At 29.1% G+C, this 23192-nt stretch overlaps 4 protein-coding genes across 4 annotated transcripts; 1 reads left to right on the top strand and 3 right to left on the bottom strand.

The window, feature by feature from the left end:
* Positions 1 to 5538: 5538 nt before the first annotated feature.
* Positions 5539 to 5890, bottom strand: Bm249 (Uncharacterized protein; the record flags this gene model as incomplete). Its single annotated transcript, XM_043082985.1, has 2 exons — positions 5539 to 5694; positions 5771 to 5890. Coding segments are annotated over 2 exons (276 nt in total), but the record flags the coding sequence as incomplete, so codon positions are not given.
* Positions 5891 to 9144: 3254 nt separating this feature from the next.
* Positions 9145 to 9841, top strand: Bm4927 (Uncharacterized protein; the record flags this gene model as incomplete). Its single annotated transcript, XM_001895692.2, has 3 exons — positions 9145 to 9261; positions 9500 to 9559; positions 9758 to 9841. 3 exons carry the CDS (start codon positions 9145 to 9147, stop codon positions 9839 to 9841), a joined length of 261 nt encoding a protein of 86 aa, XP_001895727.2.
* Positions 9842 to 12324: 2483 nt separating this feature from the next.
* On the bottom strand, positions 12325 to 13731 carry Bm17195 (Uncharacterized protein; the record flags this gene model as incomplete). Its single annotated transcript, XM_043082984.1, has 5 exons — positions 12325 to 12347; positions 12628 to 12754; positions 12943 to 13027; positions 13208 to 13331; positions 13578 to 13731. 5 exons carry the CDS (start codon positions 13729 to 13731, stop codon positions 12325 to 12327), a joined length of 513 nt encoding a protein of 170 aa, XP_042938918.1.
* Positions 13732 to 14422: 691 nt separating this feature from the next.
* Positions 14423 to 14855, bottom strand: Bm17194 (Uncharacterized protein; the record flags this gene model as incomplete). Its single annotated transcript, XM_043082983.1, has 2 exons — positions 14423 to 14605; positions 14844 to 14855. 2 exons carry the CDS (start codon positions 14853 to 14855, stop codon positions 14423 to 14425), a joined length of 195 nt encoding a protein of 64 aa, XP_042938917.1.
* Positions 14856 to 23192: the final 8337 nt, after the last annotated feature.

Here is a 23192-nt window from a genome sequence, read left to right as displayed (position 1 = left end):
TTATGATAGTGAAAAAAAAAAAAAAAAAAAAAAAAAAAAAACAATGATCTGAATTAGCTCCAATAAATAATATAAGGTAAACTTTTTAGTATATAATTCTTATAATAATTTTTATAATTTGAAAGATATTTGTAAAAAATCAAGTAAATTTTTTTGTTGCGTTTTTTTTTTTTTTTTTTTTTTTAATTTTCTGTAGGTAAAAATTTAATTTCAAACAATAATTGATAACATTTACTGAATGCAGTTTGCATTTGCCATATTGTCTTACTCATATTATAGAATCCACGTGAAACATAACGTCACTGCTTCTTTATAGCAATTGGCTTATATCATAGTATATCAGTTAAGAAAAACGATGGAACATTTAAATAAATCATTTCCTTTATTATTATTATTATTTTTTTTTTTTTTTTTGATTGTTTATGAAAATAATATTAATAATAATTTTGTTGTAACTAAATCGCATAGAGTGTACTTTTACAGTATATTTGTTTGTTATTTGAGGTCAAACAAATAATTATTTACCAATGCAACTAGATAAGAATAAGTCCGAAATGGATAAATTTCACTGTGAACATTAGTGAAATTTTTAGGGGCACTGATAAGACAAGGAGTGAGAAATAGTGTTGCTGGACGGAGCACTTTGATTGCAGAAACAAGTACAATAATCAATTTCCAATGCATTATGGTAATAAATTGTAAAAAATATCTTAAAAAATATTGTGTTATACGTATTAAATCTTATTATAACTACAAATTTTTTATCACATAGATAAGTTTATATATTATTTTCTACAAATTTTCTTCAAGTTCTACAAATTTTTTATCACATAGATAAGTTTATATATTATTTTCTACAAATTTTCTTCAAGTTCCACAAATTTTTTATTACATAGATAAGTTTATATATTAATTGGTATCTGTTTAATTAAATGCAAAAAATTTTTTTCCTAGTATTATACGAAATATGTTGAAATAAATTGACCACAATTATTAAACAGTTTGATGAGCCTTTTCGAAAAGGCTTGATCCTATATAAAACTTCTGATTGAATTATTTAAAGAAATAAAAAATGCTTAATATATAATATGAAATTTGTAAATCAAAATGAAAGAGTTGCACTAAAAAGAATGAAAAGGAGCAAAATATTATCAAACAATCAGGTTTGAGCTGCACATAGATATAATATGAATTAGTTTCCATAATTTTTTCCTAAAATTTAAATGTTGCAGATAGAAGTAATTATTCAATTTGTTTGCGGAAAAAGAAGAAAAACTAGCATTAAATTGCTAATTTTCATTTCTTTTATTTCATTAAAAATCTTTTTGAAACTACACCAAAGTCATATCATTTCTTATTTGAATTCTCCATAGATTTTCAGTTTTTATGCTAAAAATAACATTACATCATAAGTTTAAATATTTTTTGACAAGAAAAATTTAAAAGAAACGAATTTTTTTGTCAGCAGTGATAATGATAATTATTCATTGTTTTTATTATTGCTGTAAGCTCAAATTCTGCTCAATGTTTTCGCTTTCTAAATTTGTTAAACAATATGCAAACAAATAAAGTTCGACTTTGTCAACTGTTTCTTTCTTGATTTCATTTTCTTTTTTAAATAAAGCATTACTTTAATTCCTAAATTCTTTATTATTTAGTTAAGTTTAATATACTTACTCGAAGATCATTAGCTGCTATTAGAACATTCTCCAATTCAGTTTCTAAAAATTTAATTTGTCTACTTTGAATGAAAGCTACCACGTTATAGAAACCGCTTTCGTAATATTTGGCATACTATTTAAATGAACTGTGATTTACCGGATGGAAGTGTTTCTTGTGTTGCCTAAATATAATCTTTCTAGGATGTCTACTCATATTACTTTTATAGTTGTTTAAAATTTTAATTAGTTTATACTTTTATAGTTATACTTTCATTATATTAATAATATTTGTGATAAGTATAAATGTATAAAATTTCTATATTAGTGGCATAATTTATTCAGGTGCAACAGATATACTCAAAACATAATTAGCTAATTACTTTTCCATTAAAATTGTTTTATATTTTTGTTCTAATTTCATCAGTAAATACTATTTGATAATATGCAATACATAAAGTCTATTTTGATATTTTAGGATGAATTTAATGATATGATAAAAACTAGTTCTCATATATCAAAATGTTTGTGAAAAATTCTGCGAAACTTTTATGAAATGTTTTGAAAGAAAAATATTTATGGAATATTTTTTTTTTAGAAAAAAAAGAAACGATCGGATATTTAAACAATTACAAATTTCGTATTACAATTTTTAATTAATTCAATTAAAATTTATCTGTGATGAAATAAGTTTGCGAAAAATATCAGAGAATGCAGCAAGTAAACATGCAGATGCATTGCATGAAAATCCATTTTCAAGCACGATTTTTACTCGATTTTTGAAACCAATATCTGCTGACCACTTTAAATATACTTCAGCTCCTAATCTATCAGTACGCAATTCATCCCTAAATGAAAACAAAAAAAAAAAAAATTGTTAAATATGGATAAGGAAAACTTTGAAATTATTTAATTTCAAATAAATTATTAAAATATCTTTTAACAAAATTTATTGCTTTACGTTTCAACTTTTCTTTCATCAATTTCTTTTTTTTATCATAGTAATACATTGAATTTTTTCAATAATTAATTCAATATAGATATAAAAATGCTCGCAAATAATAAAATAGAACTATCTTATACTAGCTCATAAAAAAAATTAACATATTTAGTTTTTTGTTAAATAATTTATTAATTATAATGATATTAAACATAAAAAAAGAATGAATATGCAAACAATAATCTTTTTTGTTTCAAAAATAAAATTTTTAATTTTTTAATAGTTTTTTTAATATTTCAAATATTGTTATCAATAAATGAATCATTTTTTTTAATAGCCATAACATGATTTTTTTAAAGAAATAATTTGAAAAATTTCTAATCACTGTTCATGTTTTTCTTTCACTTTTTTTGTTTTTTTTTTTTTTTTGCTTAAATATAAATGTGCGTTTTTTAGTAATTAATTACAAAAATCAAATTATTTACAACCTGCAAATAATATTTGCGAATATCTTCTGGTACAACCCATAAAACATCCAACATTAGTCGCTGCTGTAACTTTCAATTACGATTGTATATGTCTGAGTATCATACATTTATGAATTGTTAATTACAAGAAGATGTGTTTTTATTGGAATATACAAACTTAAATGACAGAAAAGAGAAACGATAGTTTCAAGAGTTCCACATCGATCAATGAGCCGAATAAGAAATACAAATAATTTCTCTTTGGCTCTGATAACTACTGCTGCTGGATGATAATATGAATATAAAAGGGATATCAGTTCAAGCGGAATATCTGAGACTATCTCTTAAAAAAAATTCCGCACTCTAATCCTTTTGTTCAAGGCACACGTTCAGATAACTACTACCGTTGATGATTCATTTTGTATAGAAATAAGACATTTAAAAACATTAGTTCTTTCTAATTTCAATATTTCTAAATCTTTAAATATTTTAGGCCATTCCTTTGAATACAAAAATGAGCACAAAATAAAGGAAACATTGTTTTAATAATGATTTCATTTCCATTATCTAACTGATCTATTTATAAATGAATGTAAAAAAGAATAGAGCCAATGTCGGCTCAAAATGTAAAAAAGAATACAGCCAAAGTTGGCTAAAAAACTTGACTATCAAATGGCAGCACCAATAGTTTTTAGATTCCTAATCAAATCCTTTTATAAAATAAAATTTTCCGCCAGTATAGTGCACGAAATTAGTGTATAATTCTTTTTTTTCCACAAAAAAGCTTCAACCGGACTCAACGCCATGATTTCTTTCTGGATCGATTCTTCACTGCTTTTAACATAATAAACCTGTTCCATTGCAAGTTTTAATAATCGGATTATTTAAAAAAGATCATCCGCTGGAAATATTACTTGTTTCTTACCCTTCAACGTAATGCAAATTCTGTCTGACATAGCTTCCATGAGCAACAGCCCAACAGGAAGCAAGTTACTCTTTCATATTTCAAATGCTTAGAGCATTAATCTGCACATAGTCAAAAGATTAATACTTTCACATTTGAACATACATTTTGTCAGAATGAGAGCCAAAAGTCTTGTTGCAAGAAGACTGATTCCGGATATTCCTAAGCGATGCACACTCTGGCCAATTTTTACGAGCATCAAATGATTCCGGAATAAATATATCAGAATGTCTTATTGGTGACAGGTTCTTCTTATGTCCATGGATTTTTTTTTCTGTTATTTACACCAAGCAAACATATTTCATAGTATCGCTATATAAATTAAATTCATTCATTCCTGCCTGAAAATACAAAGCTACCTGAACTTGATGCAAACTCGCAAACAAATATAACTTTTTTCATTTTATGTATCACTGATCTTTATTAATGACTTATTTTCATTTTGATGTGAGTTGACGTAATCCTTAAGTTCCTGACTGGATAAATTTTCTGCTTCCGCGGGTATTTTGATGTTTCTGTATTCACCAATAACAAATCTGCAAAATATTCAGTATATGTTCTTGTAATTTGAAATCTAAACAACATGCAGTATTTAATTTGTAAAAAGGATTATAATTATTGGTTCCATTTTAAATATTTCGATTTCCATGCTTCTGGAGTGGAATTCTAATTATGGCCAAGATGTGTTTACCTCTTCTTTTTCTTTGAAGCTTGCTAAAAGGACGTAGAATTTTCTAGATCAATGACCAATGCTATAGCCACCAAATAGTACAATGAAAATAAAAAAAGCCACAGCACTGATGGAAAATAAATTTTAAACGGGGTTTTTTCTTTATAATTTTAATTTGATGTGGTCCGCGATAAAATAATTCTTCTCACGAGATGGTTTGTTGCTCTGGTATGATAAAATCACTACAGCAAATTTAATTATCTTTGTTGCCGATCATTATTATAAATTCCGATATGCCGTCATTTTAGATTTATTGAACATTATTATCGATTAAAAAAGGAAAAACAGAAATATATTATGGAAATTCTATTTGGGTGTTTGAGTTGACAAAAATTTATCGATGCAAATAAGTCATTGCAATTTATAATTCATTGCAGTAATCTGAAAATTTTTTAACCTATAAATTTTTAATTCAAGATTAATGAAATAAAGAGTGAGTTTTCTCAATCCACAAACCGATAAAGAATTCCGATTTTCCTAGGTAAGATAAATGAACTAGACTGAACAATTTACATCTAAATTCAATTATTTTTCACTTTGTATAAAGGCTGCTGTAATGCAGTACAAAAATAGCACAACAGTCTGTGAAAGTAGCAATAAATAAATTGACTATATTGACTAAGTTTTTATCTCTACAATGAGCAGTAGAGACGGATGATCTCGATCACTAGTGGAATTTATTGAAGATAGTTGCAAAACCTAAGAATCTGACCAAAACCTAAGAAACCTAAGGTATAAATGAACGTGAGTATGAATTAGTGTAAATACGAGATCAACTTGCAGCGCTTCAGAGTTATGGAATTGGTTGAAATCGGCACTGGATTTATGTATTTTTGAGCTGCTACCTGCCGGCAAAGTGAAAGAAGAAAGAAGCGAAAAAGTGTGGCAAAATGAAGTTGATTGGCGAGAGCATATTTAAAACCGTTGATAGAGACCTGTAGAAATCGATTAATAGTTTTATAAAAGAGTGAGAGAGAGAGAATCATGACCTCTAACGCTGGCAGTTATGACCTCAACGTCTACTCTGATCTGGTCAGGCACCACCAAAACAGCATTTTGGACAACGATTATCGTCCTTTCCCGAAAAATTATATTCCAGTATATTGACAGAAAGACATTTATGGACGACATGATTCTTTTCATCCTGAAACAATTCGCATCACAGAAATTTCTGTAATAGGTCTAACTGTCGCGGATTTAACATCTCGAAGCATTAAATAAGTGTTAACATGCTTAATATAGCAATCCATTGATGTCTTTTACAATTCATCACAATGGTTTACAGTTTTTGATCTTATATAATTCATATACTATGAGCATCTATCATGTATTTCTATTACAACTCATAGTAGCCACTTACCATAATGTTTAGACAACTTTTTTCTTTTGTATTTTCTTTTGTGATAATTATTGTAAAACCTATTGTTAAATTTACTTACTATCATGTCTAGATAATTTATCCTTTGTATACTAATCACAAACCACTCCCACACTTTAACTCAAATAATGTAAGATAATTGCTATATAAGGATCACCCTTGTTAAAAGATTTTAGTATATGTGTAAGTTATCGCCAAGAACCAGACGATTCTAATTTCAGTTGTTCTCTATCAACGTATTGCCCTATTACTTCCGCTAATAAAGAAATTGGTTTATTTTTCTGTTACCACATGTATTTACATTTACGTCCAAACAATCTCCTTGTGTTCAAAAACCTCTTCCAAAATTAATAATTAGACGATCAAATCTTCCACGCAAAAATTTGCTTCCACGACACTAATTATCATGCGTCTCATCTAAATGAATCCTGAATTAAGATTTTTAAATGTCATATTATCTTTATTTTCTGCAAGTATTACTAACTGTAGTAGACATTTTACAGTCTTTCAAGATCATATAATAAATATTAAACAGTTAGAAATGAGAAACGAAAATTTATTTGGCAGTGACGTGAGAAATCGGACGTGAAAGCCAGATGAAAAAGCAAGCTTTTCAAAAAAAAAAAAATTAAGTAACGAGCTGCTTCTGAAAAGTTTTTTAAGTAGAAAGAATACATTTTATTATTATTCAAAAGAATCATAATAATGCCAAGATTTTCACTTATATTTCAGTTTTTTTCCAAAAAAAAAAAAAAAAAAAAAAAAAAATTAAGACCTTCAAGAAAGGAAAAACAATTAGATGTAGAAAGTTTTCATGAAATGCAAAACCTCTCACTTTCAGTTGCCATGGCATAAAAAATAAGATGAATTAATACAAGAAATTTTATAAAATGCTCCTATTTATTGACGAATTTGACTAGAAATGATTTGGAACTGAATAATAGGACCATTGAATAAAGCTTACTTAAAACGAATAATTAATTATTTTTAACTGGATATTTATTAGTTTTATATACTGTAATCATTGCTAGTTCTTTCCTATTGTATAAAAACTTCTTCGCGACGAACGGCTGGTCGCTCGATGAATTAATTCAATAGGTGCCGCTTTCCAGCTATCGTTGTTTTTTCGCAGTTAAGGAAGAACATTAAAGGAGTAGGATAGTTTCTGCATTGGAAAAAAATGCTCAGTAGTAAACTATATTTAAGCAGCAAGAAAACATTGAGAAAAACAGAATTCAAAACCAATTGCAATTGGCAGTCGCAAGCAAGATCAAAAAGACCACAATTTTTGTATTCTAATATATTGCATTTTTGTATTCTAAATATTGATCACTGATTATGTGAATCATATAAGATGACTAAAGTTGTGAATATCTCCTATCCTTAATTTTATTGAAAATTTTAGGAGTACATAAAAGACCAAACAGTTGTATTTCAGATAGAAAATGACGACATTGCTATTATGGATCAGTCAAGCAGTTTTCGTCTTTTTTCTTACAATTATGTACCAAATATTAGTAAGAAATTCCTGAAATTCCTAACACTCCTTAATAAAATGTTGTAACACTTTCAATTGTCTGGTTCAAGCGAACAATCTGGATAGAAGTGCCTACTGTTAGGTTGAAATGGATCTAGAGAAAATCAAAAGCCGTCCACAACAAAAAGTTCAGTAATCAGAAAAATTAATGAAAATATATAATAATAAAATTGTTTCATTTCAGTCAAGCATTATAATTGTCATTTCATTAGCACAGTGCTCACACAAAAAGCCTCGAATTCAGGATCGAAAGGACAAAACTGAAGTAACGCTGATGCTTGCACTACTTTCAACTATCAAGAATATTTGAGAATTCCTATAATTTGTAATACTTGAAATTTGACAAGTAATCAAGTAAAAGGCATTTACTTCAAGGTTTCAGCTTTTTGTTGCTCATGAAATCAACCAACAAAATAAAAATATAGCTTAAATGCTTTTAGAATAGGCTAATTTTTTTGTGAAAGTTATTAGTTTTAAGCAGTATCTTTTAGATACAGATGAAATTAGAAAGTATAATTAATTAAATAGTTCATAAAATTCCTTTTAATGATTTTAATTTATATATGAATTTTTTTATACATTTAATTTATACATATAAAAATCCTGAAGGATACTTTTATCTACCTATTTCATTTTACATTCGGATTTCAAAAAAAGGAAAAAAGAAAGACTTACCACATTGATTTCAATATTTTCGAACAACGCTTGTTGATTTCATTGAAATTTAAACAGGAAGCATTATGAGTAATCGCATGATCTCTGGTTTTAGATAAAGAAAAAAGTGAAAAATGCGCATACTCCAGCATCAGAAGAGAAAATAAGAGATAAACAAGATAAAAGTAACAGTCCAGATGAAAAAAAAAGGGCAGCGCTAGAAGAACAACACACGTCAGCTGTTGAAGATGGTACATGGACCTTAGATTACTGAAGTCCATTTGAAGATCTTTGAGAAATTGCAATTTTGTCATTTACTGATCTTGATCTGAGCATTATTTGAGAAATCATTATTTTCCTGGAAGAAAAGCCGAAGTGATTTAAAATGAAATCAAAAATGCATTGAGAAAACCAATATTAAAACTCAATATGAAACCCAATATTAACCTTGATTTTAGAAAAAGTAGTTTAGCAAAAATCCCAATTTAGCCGAGAAGGAAAAAGAACGCTTAAAGGAAATGGGGGAAAAACGTATTGAAGAAATAAAACCCAAAATCATGAAACGAAATGCTAAAGAGGTGCGAAATTCAATGCCTTTTTTGAATAAAAATTATGTTTAGCATTCGCAGTTTATTTTGCTGAACTACTTTTTTTTTTTTTTTTTTTTTTTTTTTTTTTAGCATATTTTTCACTATTTCAAGAAAATCACTTGAGTGATGCAAAGAACAGCTCATGTTTGAATCCACCCAAAATTGTATTTAAGTAGATCTTTAAAAAAATGGCTCGAGATATCTGATATCTGACGTTTATCACTCAATGTTGCAGGAACGAATAGCGAAAGGTAAGGAGACACGTGGCAAAGGTGATTATCCGACTATGGACGATGTACTGAGTGATTGGGATTCTGAAAGAGATGGTAAAAAGAAAAATGAGGTGAATTAGATTTATGTTTGTATGCTAAGTTAGTTACACTGCATTCGTCCACTAAGTTTTATTACTAATGAAAATGTACTTGTAGTAACTTAAGGCTTTGGAAATTGTCGCACACTAAAGCAAAAAAATAGAAAAATAATTCGATGGACAATAGGATCAGAGAGATAATTTTAATTAGACAAAAGATTCAAATATGATTTAAATATGAGACAAAAGATTTAAATATTTAAATATATAGGATGATGATCAGAAATCAAGAGCCAATACAAATCTCGAAGATGTTGACGACATGAGAAAGGTTCCATTACTAGCTTTTTTGCATTAAACTAAGTAAATCTAACGAAAGTTTAATCAGTACTAATGTTAAAAAATAATAGAAGAAACTTGAGAAGTGAAACTGATAAAAAACATCCTACATGTTTATTTTTGTGCAAAAGTGATGACTTCTTCATTGAATCTATAATTTGTATCACATTAATATAAGAAATGATTTGAGAATGAAGAAAAAAAACCAGCAGAAAATGGTGATGCGGAAGAAAAGAAAAAAGAGGATAAAGGTGGTGAAGTTTGCTGCTTCTAGACAGGCCATTACAAAAAAAAGCCTTATTGTCAGTAGTGTGCTCTTAATTATTTTCTGACGATTGAAATTGAGTACTTTGGAAGGTCAGCTGAGCTGATTGAAGATAAAGTATTATTTGGTTGAAGAATTATAGTTAATTTTTATTAAACACTGTTTCATTAACTAATTATTTGAGGTGAGAAGAAAGAAATTGATAGCAGAGGGAAAAGCAGTGGTAGAGATACGGGAAAATATGCTACAAAAGGCAGTATAAAAAACGCCAAAGGACCATCTGATAGCATTAAAAAGGTGGATAAAACAGCTGGTAGTCAGGTAAAGAAATTCATTTTTGAAATGATATCTTCAACTCTTCTACACATTTCACGAAATTAGCGACTAATAAATTGCAGATTACTTCGTTTTACTTACTGAGTTAATTTCTAATTGGTATTGACAATTAGTAGGCCTTATATTATTAACGTTTTCAGGAGAAATGATATCTCTCTGTTTATTGGATTCGCATTCCCTTGCATACTTCCAAGGTTCACCTATTTATTGGCGGAATGATAGACAATGCAAGACAATAACAACTGATTCAATCTGATTTTATTGCATGTTTCCTTATACGATTACAAATTATATGTTCATACTGTGTAATGGAATGAAACAGTCACTTCGTCAAAGTAATACGTCAAATCTTCCTGAAATTAAAAAAAAAATAAAAAAAAAACTAAGGAAAAAAAAAAACTAACTTTTTTATCTTTTTAATGATCTATCATCCTAAATTATTAACAAAAAATGAGTACTCATTAACGGCTAAGCAACTCTTCTGCACTGCATTTCGTTAAGGAACATTTTAATCTTAATACTTTCAAAACACTGAAATCAATAATAAAAGAAATAAAGCTGCAGAAATTCAATCCATCTTCTACAATAAACAGTGATAGGTATGTAGAGCAATGGTAAAATTCATAACAAGCTTTGAACTTCAAACACGAGGTTTAGTAGAGTCAAAACTTGAGGTACATTACCAAGAATCTTAAAAATACCTAAAGATTACTGCGAAAATAAAAGTATATGGTATTTGATTTTCTGGGAAAAAGATTTCTATATATTCATGACAAATCAAATTCTGTGTATGTGTATGCTTACATAATGCAATAAGGTCACTTCGTTAGAAGGAAATTTCTGGATCTAAACATAAGGATTCCATTCCATTCACAGTCTAAAGAAATCTAGCTAAAATTAAAAGAGGATAGCAGACAGGCTTGTTAAGTTTCGCAGCAGACAGGCTAAAAAAAAAAAAAAAAAAAAAAAAGGTGAATTATCAATTTGTCAGCCGAACAAACTGATATATTTGAAGAAACTCATGAAATCACTAGAGAAAGAAGGAAAACAGATTAAATACAAACAAAACATAATACACTGCAATGAAGAAAATTAATCATAGCATATCAGTGCATGCAATAAAATTGATAAATACCAAATAGAAAAATAGATTTCCTTCTCTCCTCACCTATGGTGATTCCCTTCCCTAATCTAATTGACGTAAATTTCATTTTTAATATATTCTTTAAGAATAAAAGTACCTAGTCTATTTATTAATCGTATTTAGAATCACTGTAATATAGCAGAAGATGAAATTAAGATGTGAGATTATTGCATAAGATCAGTCACTTATCTTGGACAGTAATCCTGAAGAAACAGCAAATCCTTATGTAATATTAGTAAGTCTAATGACTTTTAATGCTTCTTGCACTAGTCTTCAGGACTACTTTCTATAAGAATGAAGGAACATTACCAAAGATCAGTAAAAATTATAACAAGATCCAGAAAACTGGCACCTACTGTGGACAGAATTAAGTTTCTCAACAGTAAGCTCCAGTTGTCCAATTGTCTCATCAATATCATTATTCAGTATCACATAATTAAAAAGGTGTCCAAATGCCTGCTGGTTGCAATATTTTATTGATAACTGCAAATGAGATTTTATAAAATTTATAATTTTAGAGTCCTAAAATAAGTACCTTCGATTTTTTGAAAAAATGCTGCGTTTGAAAAAGTATAGCCCAAAGGTCATTATTATTATATCTATGCCAGAAAATTTTAGGAATGAAGACATTATTATCGCTACAAAATTCTTTTAAGGTTTTTAGAAATTCATAATTTCGGCTCAAAAACTACATCTTGTAAACCGTGAAGATTTGCTGCAGCAATAAAAACAACAAATGGAGCGTACTAGCTGTCCTGAGAACTTTCAGCGCCTGAAATTTGTTGCAATCAATGAAAAAAATCTATATATTGGCAACAACATAAAGTGATAAATCTGAAATTACGTGAGGTTCGACATCCAAGATAGCTACTTTTCCTGTCCTGTTAATATTGCGAATTGTTTCCAGTTTAATACCATACATGCACTCCTCGTTGGTCCCATACTTCAAGTATTCATTTCCTTGAATATCGGTAAGCATACAATCATAAGAACAAAATAGTAATGTTTCCCATCAATTTCGCTGCCTTGTTGTATCTATAATAAAAACGATATAAATTTAAGAGTACTAAAAAATCAGTGGGTCGCAAAAGTACCTCCTCTGTAAAGTTATTGATTCAAAAAATCAAAAATCAAAAAAAAAAGGTTCATTGATAGAGAAAATTTCTTCGAAATGATAAATCACAAAAATACGTCTTCCGTAAAATCAATGAATCACAAAATTATTTTGTTTGCATAGGTCAGAGTTATGGTGGTACAATGATAAAGCCTTTCAAAGCTTTTTGCTTCAAAATTATAGAAAGACTAAAGTACTTACGCGGAATAGGATAGTCAAACCTTTGTGGATGCCTATGAATAAGTGTATTTTTTATGTGCCTTCGGCCAACACCACGAGCATCCAGCAATACCAACGTTTTATGTCTGTAAGCTGCCAAACGTACCATCTAAAAGAAACACTCTTTCGAAATTTAATCTAATAATCTTTGTCAGATATCAAACTTGATAGATTTCGATAAAGTAAAATCAAAAGAAAAATGGTAAAACTAAACAAAAAATGGACAAGACAGTTTCAACCTCTTCAGAAGTGACGAGATCAAGTTAATCGAATAAAGCGGAATGTTTCTGAAGATACTTGATTGTGTAATATTTTTTCTTCTTGTTGAGCCACATACAATGAGCTAAATAAGAATTCGTCATTCACATTCAAAATTATCAAACTGAAAAAATTATAAATGGCATTAAGAAGAATCCACAAAATCCCTACTAGGAAATGGTTTGACTGGAACTCTCAAAGTTGCGCTCATGATGGCATTTGGAAGATCTGAAATCATAAGGTTGCTCATTTTACATTTGGACATCCTTGATAACATATTACTTCTTAACAATTTTCAATAAACTAACTATTGTCTCTAGCTTGTTCCATAGCCAAGTAAGCAATTCTCCATTTCTGCAATTCCAGTGATGGTATTAAACCAGCAACTAAGGCACCCGTAGTACCACTGGAACTACCATTTCCAAGAGCTGGAAACTGAGAGATATATCGCGCTTGCTACCAAATATGATCATCTTTTGATATCAGCTGAAACAATTCATTATCACCTGAAACTGTTTTTCCTAAAATGAGCAAAATCAATAGTGCATCATTGGAGCCATTCCAACCCATAAAACTTGAAAAATGAGCGTGCGAAATATTTGTCCGAGCTCAGTAATTTTACAAAATCCAGTAACACTCATACTTGGAGAATATGCGCCGGTTTTAAAAAATACCGGCCTGTGAATATGGAATCAAGTCATCTTCACCCGGATCATAGTCAAATTGAGCTCTGACAAATATTTCACATGCTGGTGGAGCATTGCGGTAGAATGGGACTATCTTGAATGTCACGGCACCACATGCATCGCGCAACAATCGCTGTAGCATTTCAACGCTTTGATTTCACGAATGACACTATTAATTTCACGAATTTCATCACAACATGAATTTCATCACAACTCTAATTTATCAGTGAATCCTCAAAATACTAAGAGCAAAAAATCAAAGGTCATTTAAAAAAACTCATATAACTATTAGGAAAATTAGAATTTCAAACTAAAATAGGCAAAAAACTACGCAACATTTCTGCCTTAAAAAAATCGATGTTTAAAAAAAAATATATTCTTACACTTATTAACTTTAAAAAGGAATGGAAAAAACTATTTTTAAAAGAATGATGTAATGATATGCTGCTCCAGACGAATGCTACCGAGATCGAAAAGTCTTAATGAGATTACCATATTCAAGAAAGGACAACTTCTTTTTAAACATACCGAAAGATCGTATAGTTTCTGTTGATAAACTTAAATAAATAATAAGATTCACGCATCCTGTTTATGTATCAATCCACCATGCATGATTTTAGCCACTTAGCATCGACCATTTTCCGTCACCTGAATACTAATTTTTGAAAATGTTCCCTAATTACAAGTTAAAAAATGTAAAAAAAGTTTTTCTTTGGAAAAATTTCACTAAAAAATGATCTCAAGATGCAATATGAAATCATGAGATGCCAGATGAAGAAAAACCTACCTTCAAAGTAATTCCCATGATTCTTCGGTATCTTTCTGAATTTGCACTAAGCGTACTGACTGGCGGAATCCATCATCAAGTCATCATCATCATTAAGCGGCGGTAGCTCGTTCGCCGAAGATGTAACTGCGTGAGATGTCTGCGTTCGAAGTACACCACCGTTAAGATATGAAAATGGTAACTGCGATGATGTAGACACCGATATAAAAAATAAATATATATATAATATCTGAAAATCGATATAAAATAAATATATCTGAAATTCATAACCACAATGATGAAGGAAACAAATTTTTGTTTAGAGCAAAGCGGTCGCAGAAACAAATGCTAATATCCTAGTTGATCCAGCTCGATGTGTATCATTGATAGTGAATCAAAGTCAATGGTTCTAATAAGTTGCTGGCAGAAGGGAAGGAAATCTGATTTTTGATGTTATATGCTTTGCAGAAAAAGCATGAAGAACCAACCTGAACAGACATTTGTGGAAGCGCACTTTGCTGTTATGGACAATTTTTCCATCATTGTCACTTATTTCTATTGTGGCGCAATTGACACGAACATTACCTTCATAAATTTCATGGATTGTTACATCGTAGCTTGTAAAACTACCTAAAAGTGGTTTAGTTTAATAAAATTCTTCTCCAATCTCCTACAGTATACCAATAATCTGTCTGAAAGACGAGGAATTAAAGTTTTTCTTTCTTTTTTCAGTAAATGAAAAAGTTTGAAGTTACCGATTTTCAAACAAATAATTAATAGTGAACATTATAAAGCTTATTAAATTAAAAAGAATCGACAGTTTTTAAACCTCAATTTCTTGTGATTCAAGTAACCCACCAATTTGTACCCATAACTAAAAGTATTTAAAGATAAACTTTATAAAAAAGGATTTAAAAAAGACGTGTACGAGAAAACAAAAAGGAAATTTGAGAGAAATAAACATAACAATTAAATATTAAAAACAATTCCTTAATAATCAAACCTCTCTAGCATATTTGGCAGAATCATGCTCCAATACTGATAGTTGAATCGATAGAATCGATATTCGATTATATAGCTGAGAAATTTCAATTTGTGTTTTATTCAATAGTTGATTTAAATTGAAATTAAGCTTCAATAATTGAAGTCAAATAATATTTACATTGAATTAAAACTTCTTTTAAATAATTATTGCAAAATAGAAAGTGTTCTTCAGAAAATGTTCTATTTCATGTTCTTTACGCATATCAGTTTGATGGGTCTTTGAAAAAAATTAAATTTAAATTTAAACTATGAAGTGATTGCATGTTCGAATATTTGAATTTTGTCGTATTTTTGAATATTTGTTATTTCAAATCTAGAAACTTATCAACTCACTAAATATTCCTCAAATCGTAAACAGCATCCAAACATCACTTAGTCAACTATAACGCTAGCTTACTCATTATTATCTAATCCTTCTATTAATAATAACAAATATTCAAACACACAACAAAATAGCTCAATCAGACGTCGGTATATTCAGAAAGAAGGAAAAGAAAAGATGTAAAGAAGCGATGATGGAAAATCTGACGCAGAAAAATCTCGGATCTTAATTTTCTCGAAATTTGCGTTATTTTCAGCACCAAATCCATTAACAGAACATGTACAGGAAGATGCACCTTATTCCGTTTTGGATATATTAATTCCTTTTATATTTCGATTTCTGCTCTTAATCCTTTAGCTATTTTATTTGAGAAGTATAGACAGTTGTGGTCAGATTGAATCAATTATTCAGATATCTTTCCGAAAAGCAATGTTTCAGAACCTGGAATATATCCATTCCAATTTTTGTATCTTTAATAGAGCAAAAAAATTTTGGAATAAGAAGAAGGAACAGAACATTCGTTTAAACAAAACTTCCTAAAAAATTTGGCATCCCAAGTTTAGTGGACAATATCTTTTCAGTGACAGCAACAGCATATTCAAGAAGGGGCAAATAAAATGGGTCGATGGACGAATATTTAACAGAAATTTTCTGCTTTCTAATGTAAAAAATACTGACAATAAAATAATAGCGTTTAGGAATATGTTTTAAAATAGATGATACTTAACAGGTTTGGTGGATAAAATGGGAAAAAGAATTCTCGAAATAATTAGTTCAATGTATTATACATTTTGATAGAAAAGTTACTAATAAATAAAGGGAGTGATTAAGAGAGATATCAAGCATTGTTGTGGATAGCATGAAATTATTTATAGAATCAAGAAGATAAGCATTTAAAGAATATGGAGATGCATTATTGTTCAAATGCATTATTTATTCAGACAAGAAATGTCACTATCCTAATATAAATCTTCGGATTACTCTGAAATGATTATGATGACTTTTTGTTTGTTATTTTTTTTATTTTTATTTGGCGGACTGAAATTTATTTTACATTTACTAACTTAACTAAAACGATAGAGAGATGTCAATAAAACTGAACACTAAGCAAACTGATATGGAGGACTGTTGAGGATTAAGGAGATCTGAATTCATTTTCAAAAATTAGGTAATCAGCAGGATTGCTCAACTCAGTGCCGTGATTTACAAAAGTGCTAAGTTTGTTGGTATTAAAATGCTCTTTATGATGCTCAAAATCACTTTTTCATTAAATAGCAAACGACTCCAAAAAGCGTAAACTGTCAAGAAAAAAAGAACAAGGCTCGGTAGTTCTTGTAAAAAAGTAATCAGCTAGTAATTTCAATGTTAACTTTAACAGCTTCTTCTCAGAAGTTATGCACTTCGCCTATCAGAAAAAGCTATTTTTTCCACAGCTAAGGAATTCTAATCTTTTTCTTACAATCTTCATACTTTTATCTCTGAGTTAAGAGACATTAAAGATGAGGCATAGACTTTTTCACCTTTTCATCGGTTTTGAAATCATCTTCCTATCGTCATTTTCCTTTCCAAAACCTCAAAAACCATAAACACACAATTAAAAACTTTCTCAATGCTGAAAAACAAAGAAGCTAATGTCAACAGTCTCAAAAAAATATGTCTGTACACTTCAGTAAGTAAATTTCAATAAGTAAAAAATTTCTAAGAAAAAAAAATTTAGATACAACTTTTCCTTAAATTATTAGAATATGAGAGAGAATTTCCACAAAAGCCTTGTTTTCGCCTTTCTATATGGATATATATATATGGGCTATAATTACTCGTTTTGTTCGTAAGTCTTTTCCGCTTCCCCATCGCAATAAAAAAAAATCCATCACATAGCATTGTTTTCTATCTCACAGGAAAAACAAAAAAAAACAACAAAAAAAAAATTAAAAACTAATTAGAAAGAAAATTGATTAAAACGAATAATATTACACGAAGTTCACGTGCTTTTAAGTTCATGCAGTTGAACGCTAAGCTTCAGCAAAGAAAAAACCTTTACCTTTTGATTAAGAGTAATAATAATAATGAACTCATCCAAGAATAACTGATCAATCCCTTTCATTTCTTATCATCATTCATCTGGAATGTTCGAAAAATATTTTCGAAAATCCACTCAATTTTTAACGCTTTTTGAAAATGATTTAGCTCCATAGCGACTCACACACAACAAGTGAAACGAATGAAAAGTTGTAAATATGTAATAATCACAAATTTCTTTGCAATTTTCAAAGAACCAGAGGTCATAAGTAGCCTATGTAGCAAAACGAACTTTATTAGTGATAGGAATGAAAAGAGAAAATAGTATGGTTGCATTCCTCATGAAACCTCTGGAAGTACTGGAAAAGTTCTTTGATTTTGATATCTCATCTTATTGACCTTTAATATTATCACTGATTGATTTTATTCTGACTCAGCAGGGATAGCACTCAACTTACAATAATATACCGAATAACAATAAACTTTAGATTCTGAAGTTCTCCGTGATAAAATAATCTAGCATTTTGATATCTCGTCCTATTTAAGCATTTATTTCTCTTTACGAAATAATGTAAATTTATTAATTCATCCCATAAAACTGCCTAATATCTCTTAAACATTTCAAGTTTTTAATCTACCAGCAATCAATTAGATTATTCTTTATTTGCAGCGTATCGCTTCGAAGAATCTTGTAGTTGATAGATTGAGGAATAGTTTACAGATGTGGTAGAAATTAGAGAAGGAGAAGGGGAATGGATTAATCAAAACGTCTTCTAGTGATCTTGTTATATTGGAAGAGAAATGGTATGAGTTAATGAAGTAATCAAAATGTCTTCTAGTGATATTGTTATATTTGCAGAGATGTGGCATGAATTAATCAAAATATCTTCTAGTGATCTTGTAATATTGGTAGAGAAATGGTATGTGTTAATGAAGTAATCAAAATATCTTCTAGTGATCTTGTTATATCTGTAGAGAAATGGTATGAGTTAATGAAGTAATCATAATGTCTTCGAGTGATATTGTTATATTTGCAGAGAAGGGGAATGGATTAATCAAAACGTCTTCTAGTGATCTTGTTATATTGGAAGAGAAATGGTATGAGTTAATGAAGTAATCAAAATATCTTCTACTGATCTTGTTATATTGGTAGAGAAATGGTATGAGTTAATGAAGTAATCAAAATGTCTTCTAGTGATCTTGTTATATTGGTAGAGAAATGGTATGAGTTAATGAAGTAATCAAAATACCTTCTAGTGATCTTGTTATATTGGAAGAGAAATGGTATGAGTTAATGAAGTAATCAAAATATCTTCTAGTGATATTGTTATATTTGCAGAGATGTGGCATGAATTAATCAAAATATCTTCTAGTGATCTTGTAATATTGGTAGAGAAATGGTATGTGTTAATGAAGTAATCAAAATATCTTCTAGTGATCTTGTTATATCTGTAGAGAAATGGTATGAGTTAATGAAGTAATCAAAATGACTTCTAGTGATATCGTTATATTTGCAGTGAAGTGGCATGAATTAATCAAAATGTCTTCTAGTGATCTTGTTGTATTGGTAGAGAAATGGTATGAGTTAATGAAGTAATCAAATTATCTTCTGGTGATCTTGTTATATTGGTAGAGAAATGCTACGAGTTAATGAAGTAATCAAATTATCTTCTACTGATCTTGTTATATTGGTAGAGAAATGGTATGAGTTAATGAAGTAATCAAAATATCTTCTAGTGATCTTGTTATATTGCAGAGAAGTGGCATGAATTAATCAAAATGTCTTCTAGTGATATTGTAATATCTGTAGAGTAATGGTATGAGTTAATGATGTAATCAAAATATCTTCTAGTGATCTTGTTATATTGGTTGAGAAATGGTATGAGTTAATGAAGTAATCAAATGTCTTCTAGTGATATTGTTATATTTGCAGAGAAGTGGCATGAATTAATCAAAATGTCTTCTAGTGATATTGGTAGAGAAATGGTATGAGTTAATGAAGTAATCAAAATATCTTCTAGTGATCTTGTTATATTTGCAGAGACGTGGCATGAATTAATCAAAATGTCTTCTAGTGATATTGTAATATCTGTAGAGAAATGGTATGAGTTAATGAAGTAATCAAAATATCTTCTGGTGATCTTGTTATATTGGTTGAAATATTGGTTAATGAAGTTATCAAAATGCCTTCTAGTGATATCGTTATATTTGCAGAGAAGTGGCATGAATTAATCAGAATGTCTTCTAGTGATATTGTAATTTCTGTAGAGAAATGGTATGAGTTAATGAAGTAATCAAAATGCCTTCTAGTGATATCGTTATATTTGCAGAGAAGTGGCATGAATTAATCAAAATGTCTTCTAGTTATATTGGTAGAGAGATGGTATGAGTAACTGAAGAAATCAAAATATCTTCTAGTGATCTTGTTATATTTGCAGAGAAGTGGCATGAATTAATCAAAATGTCTTCTAGTGATATTGTAATATCTGTAGAGAAATGGTATGAGTTAATGAAGTAATCAAAATATCTTCTAGTGATCTTGTTATATTGGAAGAGAAATGGTATGAGTTAATGATGTAATCAAAATGTCTTCTAGTTTTATTGTTATATTTGCAGAGAAGTGGCATGAATTAATCAAAATATCTTCTAGTGATCTTGTTATATTGGTAGAGAAATGGTATGAGTTAATGAAGTAATCAAAATGTCTTCTAGTGATATTGTTATATTTGCAGAGAAGTGGCATGAATTAATCAAAATATCTTCTATTGATCCTGTTATATTGGTAGAGAAATGGTATGAGTTAATGAAGTAATCAAATTATCTTCTGGTGATCTTGTTATATTGGTTGAAATATTGGTTAATGAAGTTATCAAAATGCCTTCTAGTGATATCGTTATATTTGCAGAGAAGTGGCATGAATTAATCAAAATGTCTTCTTGTTATATTGGTAGAGAAATGGTATGAGTAAATGAAGTAATCAAAATATCTTCTAGTGATCTTGTTATATTGGTAGAGAAATGGTATGAGTTAATGAAGTAATCAAAATATCTTCTAGTGATCTTGTTATATTGGTAGAGAAATGGTATGAGTTAATGAAGTAATCAAAATATCTTCTAGTGATCTTGTTATATTTGCAGAGAAGTGGCATGAATTAATCAAAATGTCTTCTAGTTATGTTGGTAGAGAAATGGTATGAGTTAATGAAGTAATCAAAATATCTTCTAGTGATCTTGTTATATTGGAAGAGAAATGGTATGAGTTAATGAAGTAATCAAAACGTCTTCTAGTGATATTGTTATATTTGCAGAGAAGTGGCATGAATTAATCAAAATGTCTTCTGGTGATATCGTAATATTTGCAGAGAAGTGGCATGAATTAATCAAAATGTCTTCTAGTTATATTGGTAGAGAAATGGTATGAGTTAATGAAGTAATCAAAATATCTTCTAGTGATATTGTTATATTTGCAGAGAAGTGGCATGAATTAATCAAAATGTCTTCTAGTGATCTTGTTATATTGGTAGAGAAATGGTATGTGTTAATGAAGTAATCAAAATATCTTCTAGTGATCTTGTTATATCTGTAGAGAAATGGTATGAGTTAATGAAGTAATCAAAATGTCTTCGAGTGATATTGCTATATTTGCAGAGAAGGGGAATGGATTAATCAAAACGTCTTCTAGTGATCTTGTTATATTGGAAGAGAAATGGTATGAGTTAATGAAGTAATCAAAATATCTTCTAGTGATCTTGTTATATCTGTAGAGAAATGGTATGAGTTAATGAAGTAATCAAAATGTCTTCTAGTGTTATTGTTATATTTGCAGAGAAGTGGCATGAATTAATCAAAATGTCTTCTAGTGATCTAGTTATATTGGTAGAGAAATGGTATGAGTTAATGAATTAATCAAAATGTCTTTTAGTGATATTGTTATATCTGTAGAGAAATGGTATGAGTTAATGAAGTAATCAAAATGACTTCTAGTGATATCGTTATATTTGCAGAGAAGTGGCATGAATTAATCAAAATGTCTTCTAGTGATCTTGTTATATTGGAAGAGAAATGGTATGAATTAATCAAAATGTCTTCTAGTTATATTGGTAGAGAAATGGTATGAGTTAATGAAGTAATCAAAATATCTTCTAGTGATCTTGTTATATTGGTAGAGAAATGGTATGAGTTAATGAAGTAATCAAAATATCTTCTAGTGATCTTGTTATATTGGAAGAGAAATGGTATGAGTTAATGAAGTAATCAAAACGTCTTCTAGTGATATTGTTATATTTGCAGAGAAGTGGCATGAATTAATCAAAATGTCTTCTGGTGATATCGTAATATTTGCAGAGAAGTGGCATGAATTAATCAAAATGTCTTCTAGTTATATTGGTAGAGAAATGGTATGAGTTAATGAAGTAATCAAAATATCTTCTAGTGATCTTGTTATATTGGAAGAGAAATGGTATGAGTTAATGATGTAATCAAAATGTCTTCTAGTGATATTGTTATATTTGCAGAGAAGTGGCATGAAATAATCAAAATGTCTTCTAGTGATATTGTTATATCTGTAGAGTAATGGTATGAGTTAATGAAGTAATCAAAATGTCTTCTAGTGATATTGTTATATTTGCAGAGAAGTGGCATGAATTAATCAAAACGTCTTCTAGTGATCTTGTTATATTGGAAGAGAAATGGTATGTGTAAATGAAGTAATCAAAATATCTTCTAGTGATCTTGTTATATCTGTAGAGAAATGGTATGAGTTAATGAATAAATCAAAATATCTTCTAGTGATATTGTTATATTTGCAGAGAAAGTGGCATGAATTAATCAAAATGTCTTCTAGTGATCTTGTTATATTGGTAGAGAAATGGTATGAGTTAATGAATTAATCAAAATATCTTCTAGTGATCTTGTTATATCTGTAGAGAAATGGTATGAGTTAATGAAGTAATCAAAATGTCTTCTAGTGATATTGTTATATTTGCAGAGAAGTGGCATGAATTAATCAAAATATCTTCTAGTGATCTTGTTATATTGGTAGAGAAATGGTATGAGTTAATGAAGTAATCAAAATATCTTCAACTGATCTTGTTATATTGGTAGAGAAATAGTATGAGTTAATGAAGTAATCAAAATGTCTTCTAGTGATCTTGTTTTATTGGTAGAGAAATGGTATGAGTTAATGAAGTAATCAAAATGTCTTCTAGTGTTATTGTTATATTTGCAGAGAAGTGGCATGAATTAATCAAAATGTCTTCTAGTGATCTTGTTATATTGGTAGAGAAATGGTATGAGTTAATGAATTAATCAAAATGTCTTTTAGTGATATTGTTATATCTGTAGAGAAATGGTATGAGTTAATGAAGTAATCAAAATGACTTCTAGTGATATCGTTATATTTGCAGAGAAGTGGCATGAATTAATCAAAATGTCTTCTAGTGATCTGTTGTATT

This window comes from Brugia malayi (assembly GCF_000002995.4).
Source record: "Brugia malayi strain FR3 genome assembly, contig: Bm_058, whole genome shotgun sequence".
Taxonomy (NCBI): domain Eukaryota; kingdom Metazoa; phylum Nematoda; class Chromadorea; order Rhabditida; family Onchocercidae; genus Brugia; species Brugia malayi.
This window is presented reverse-complemented; position numbering and strand designations above follow the sequence as displayed.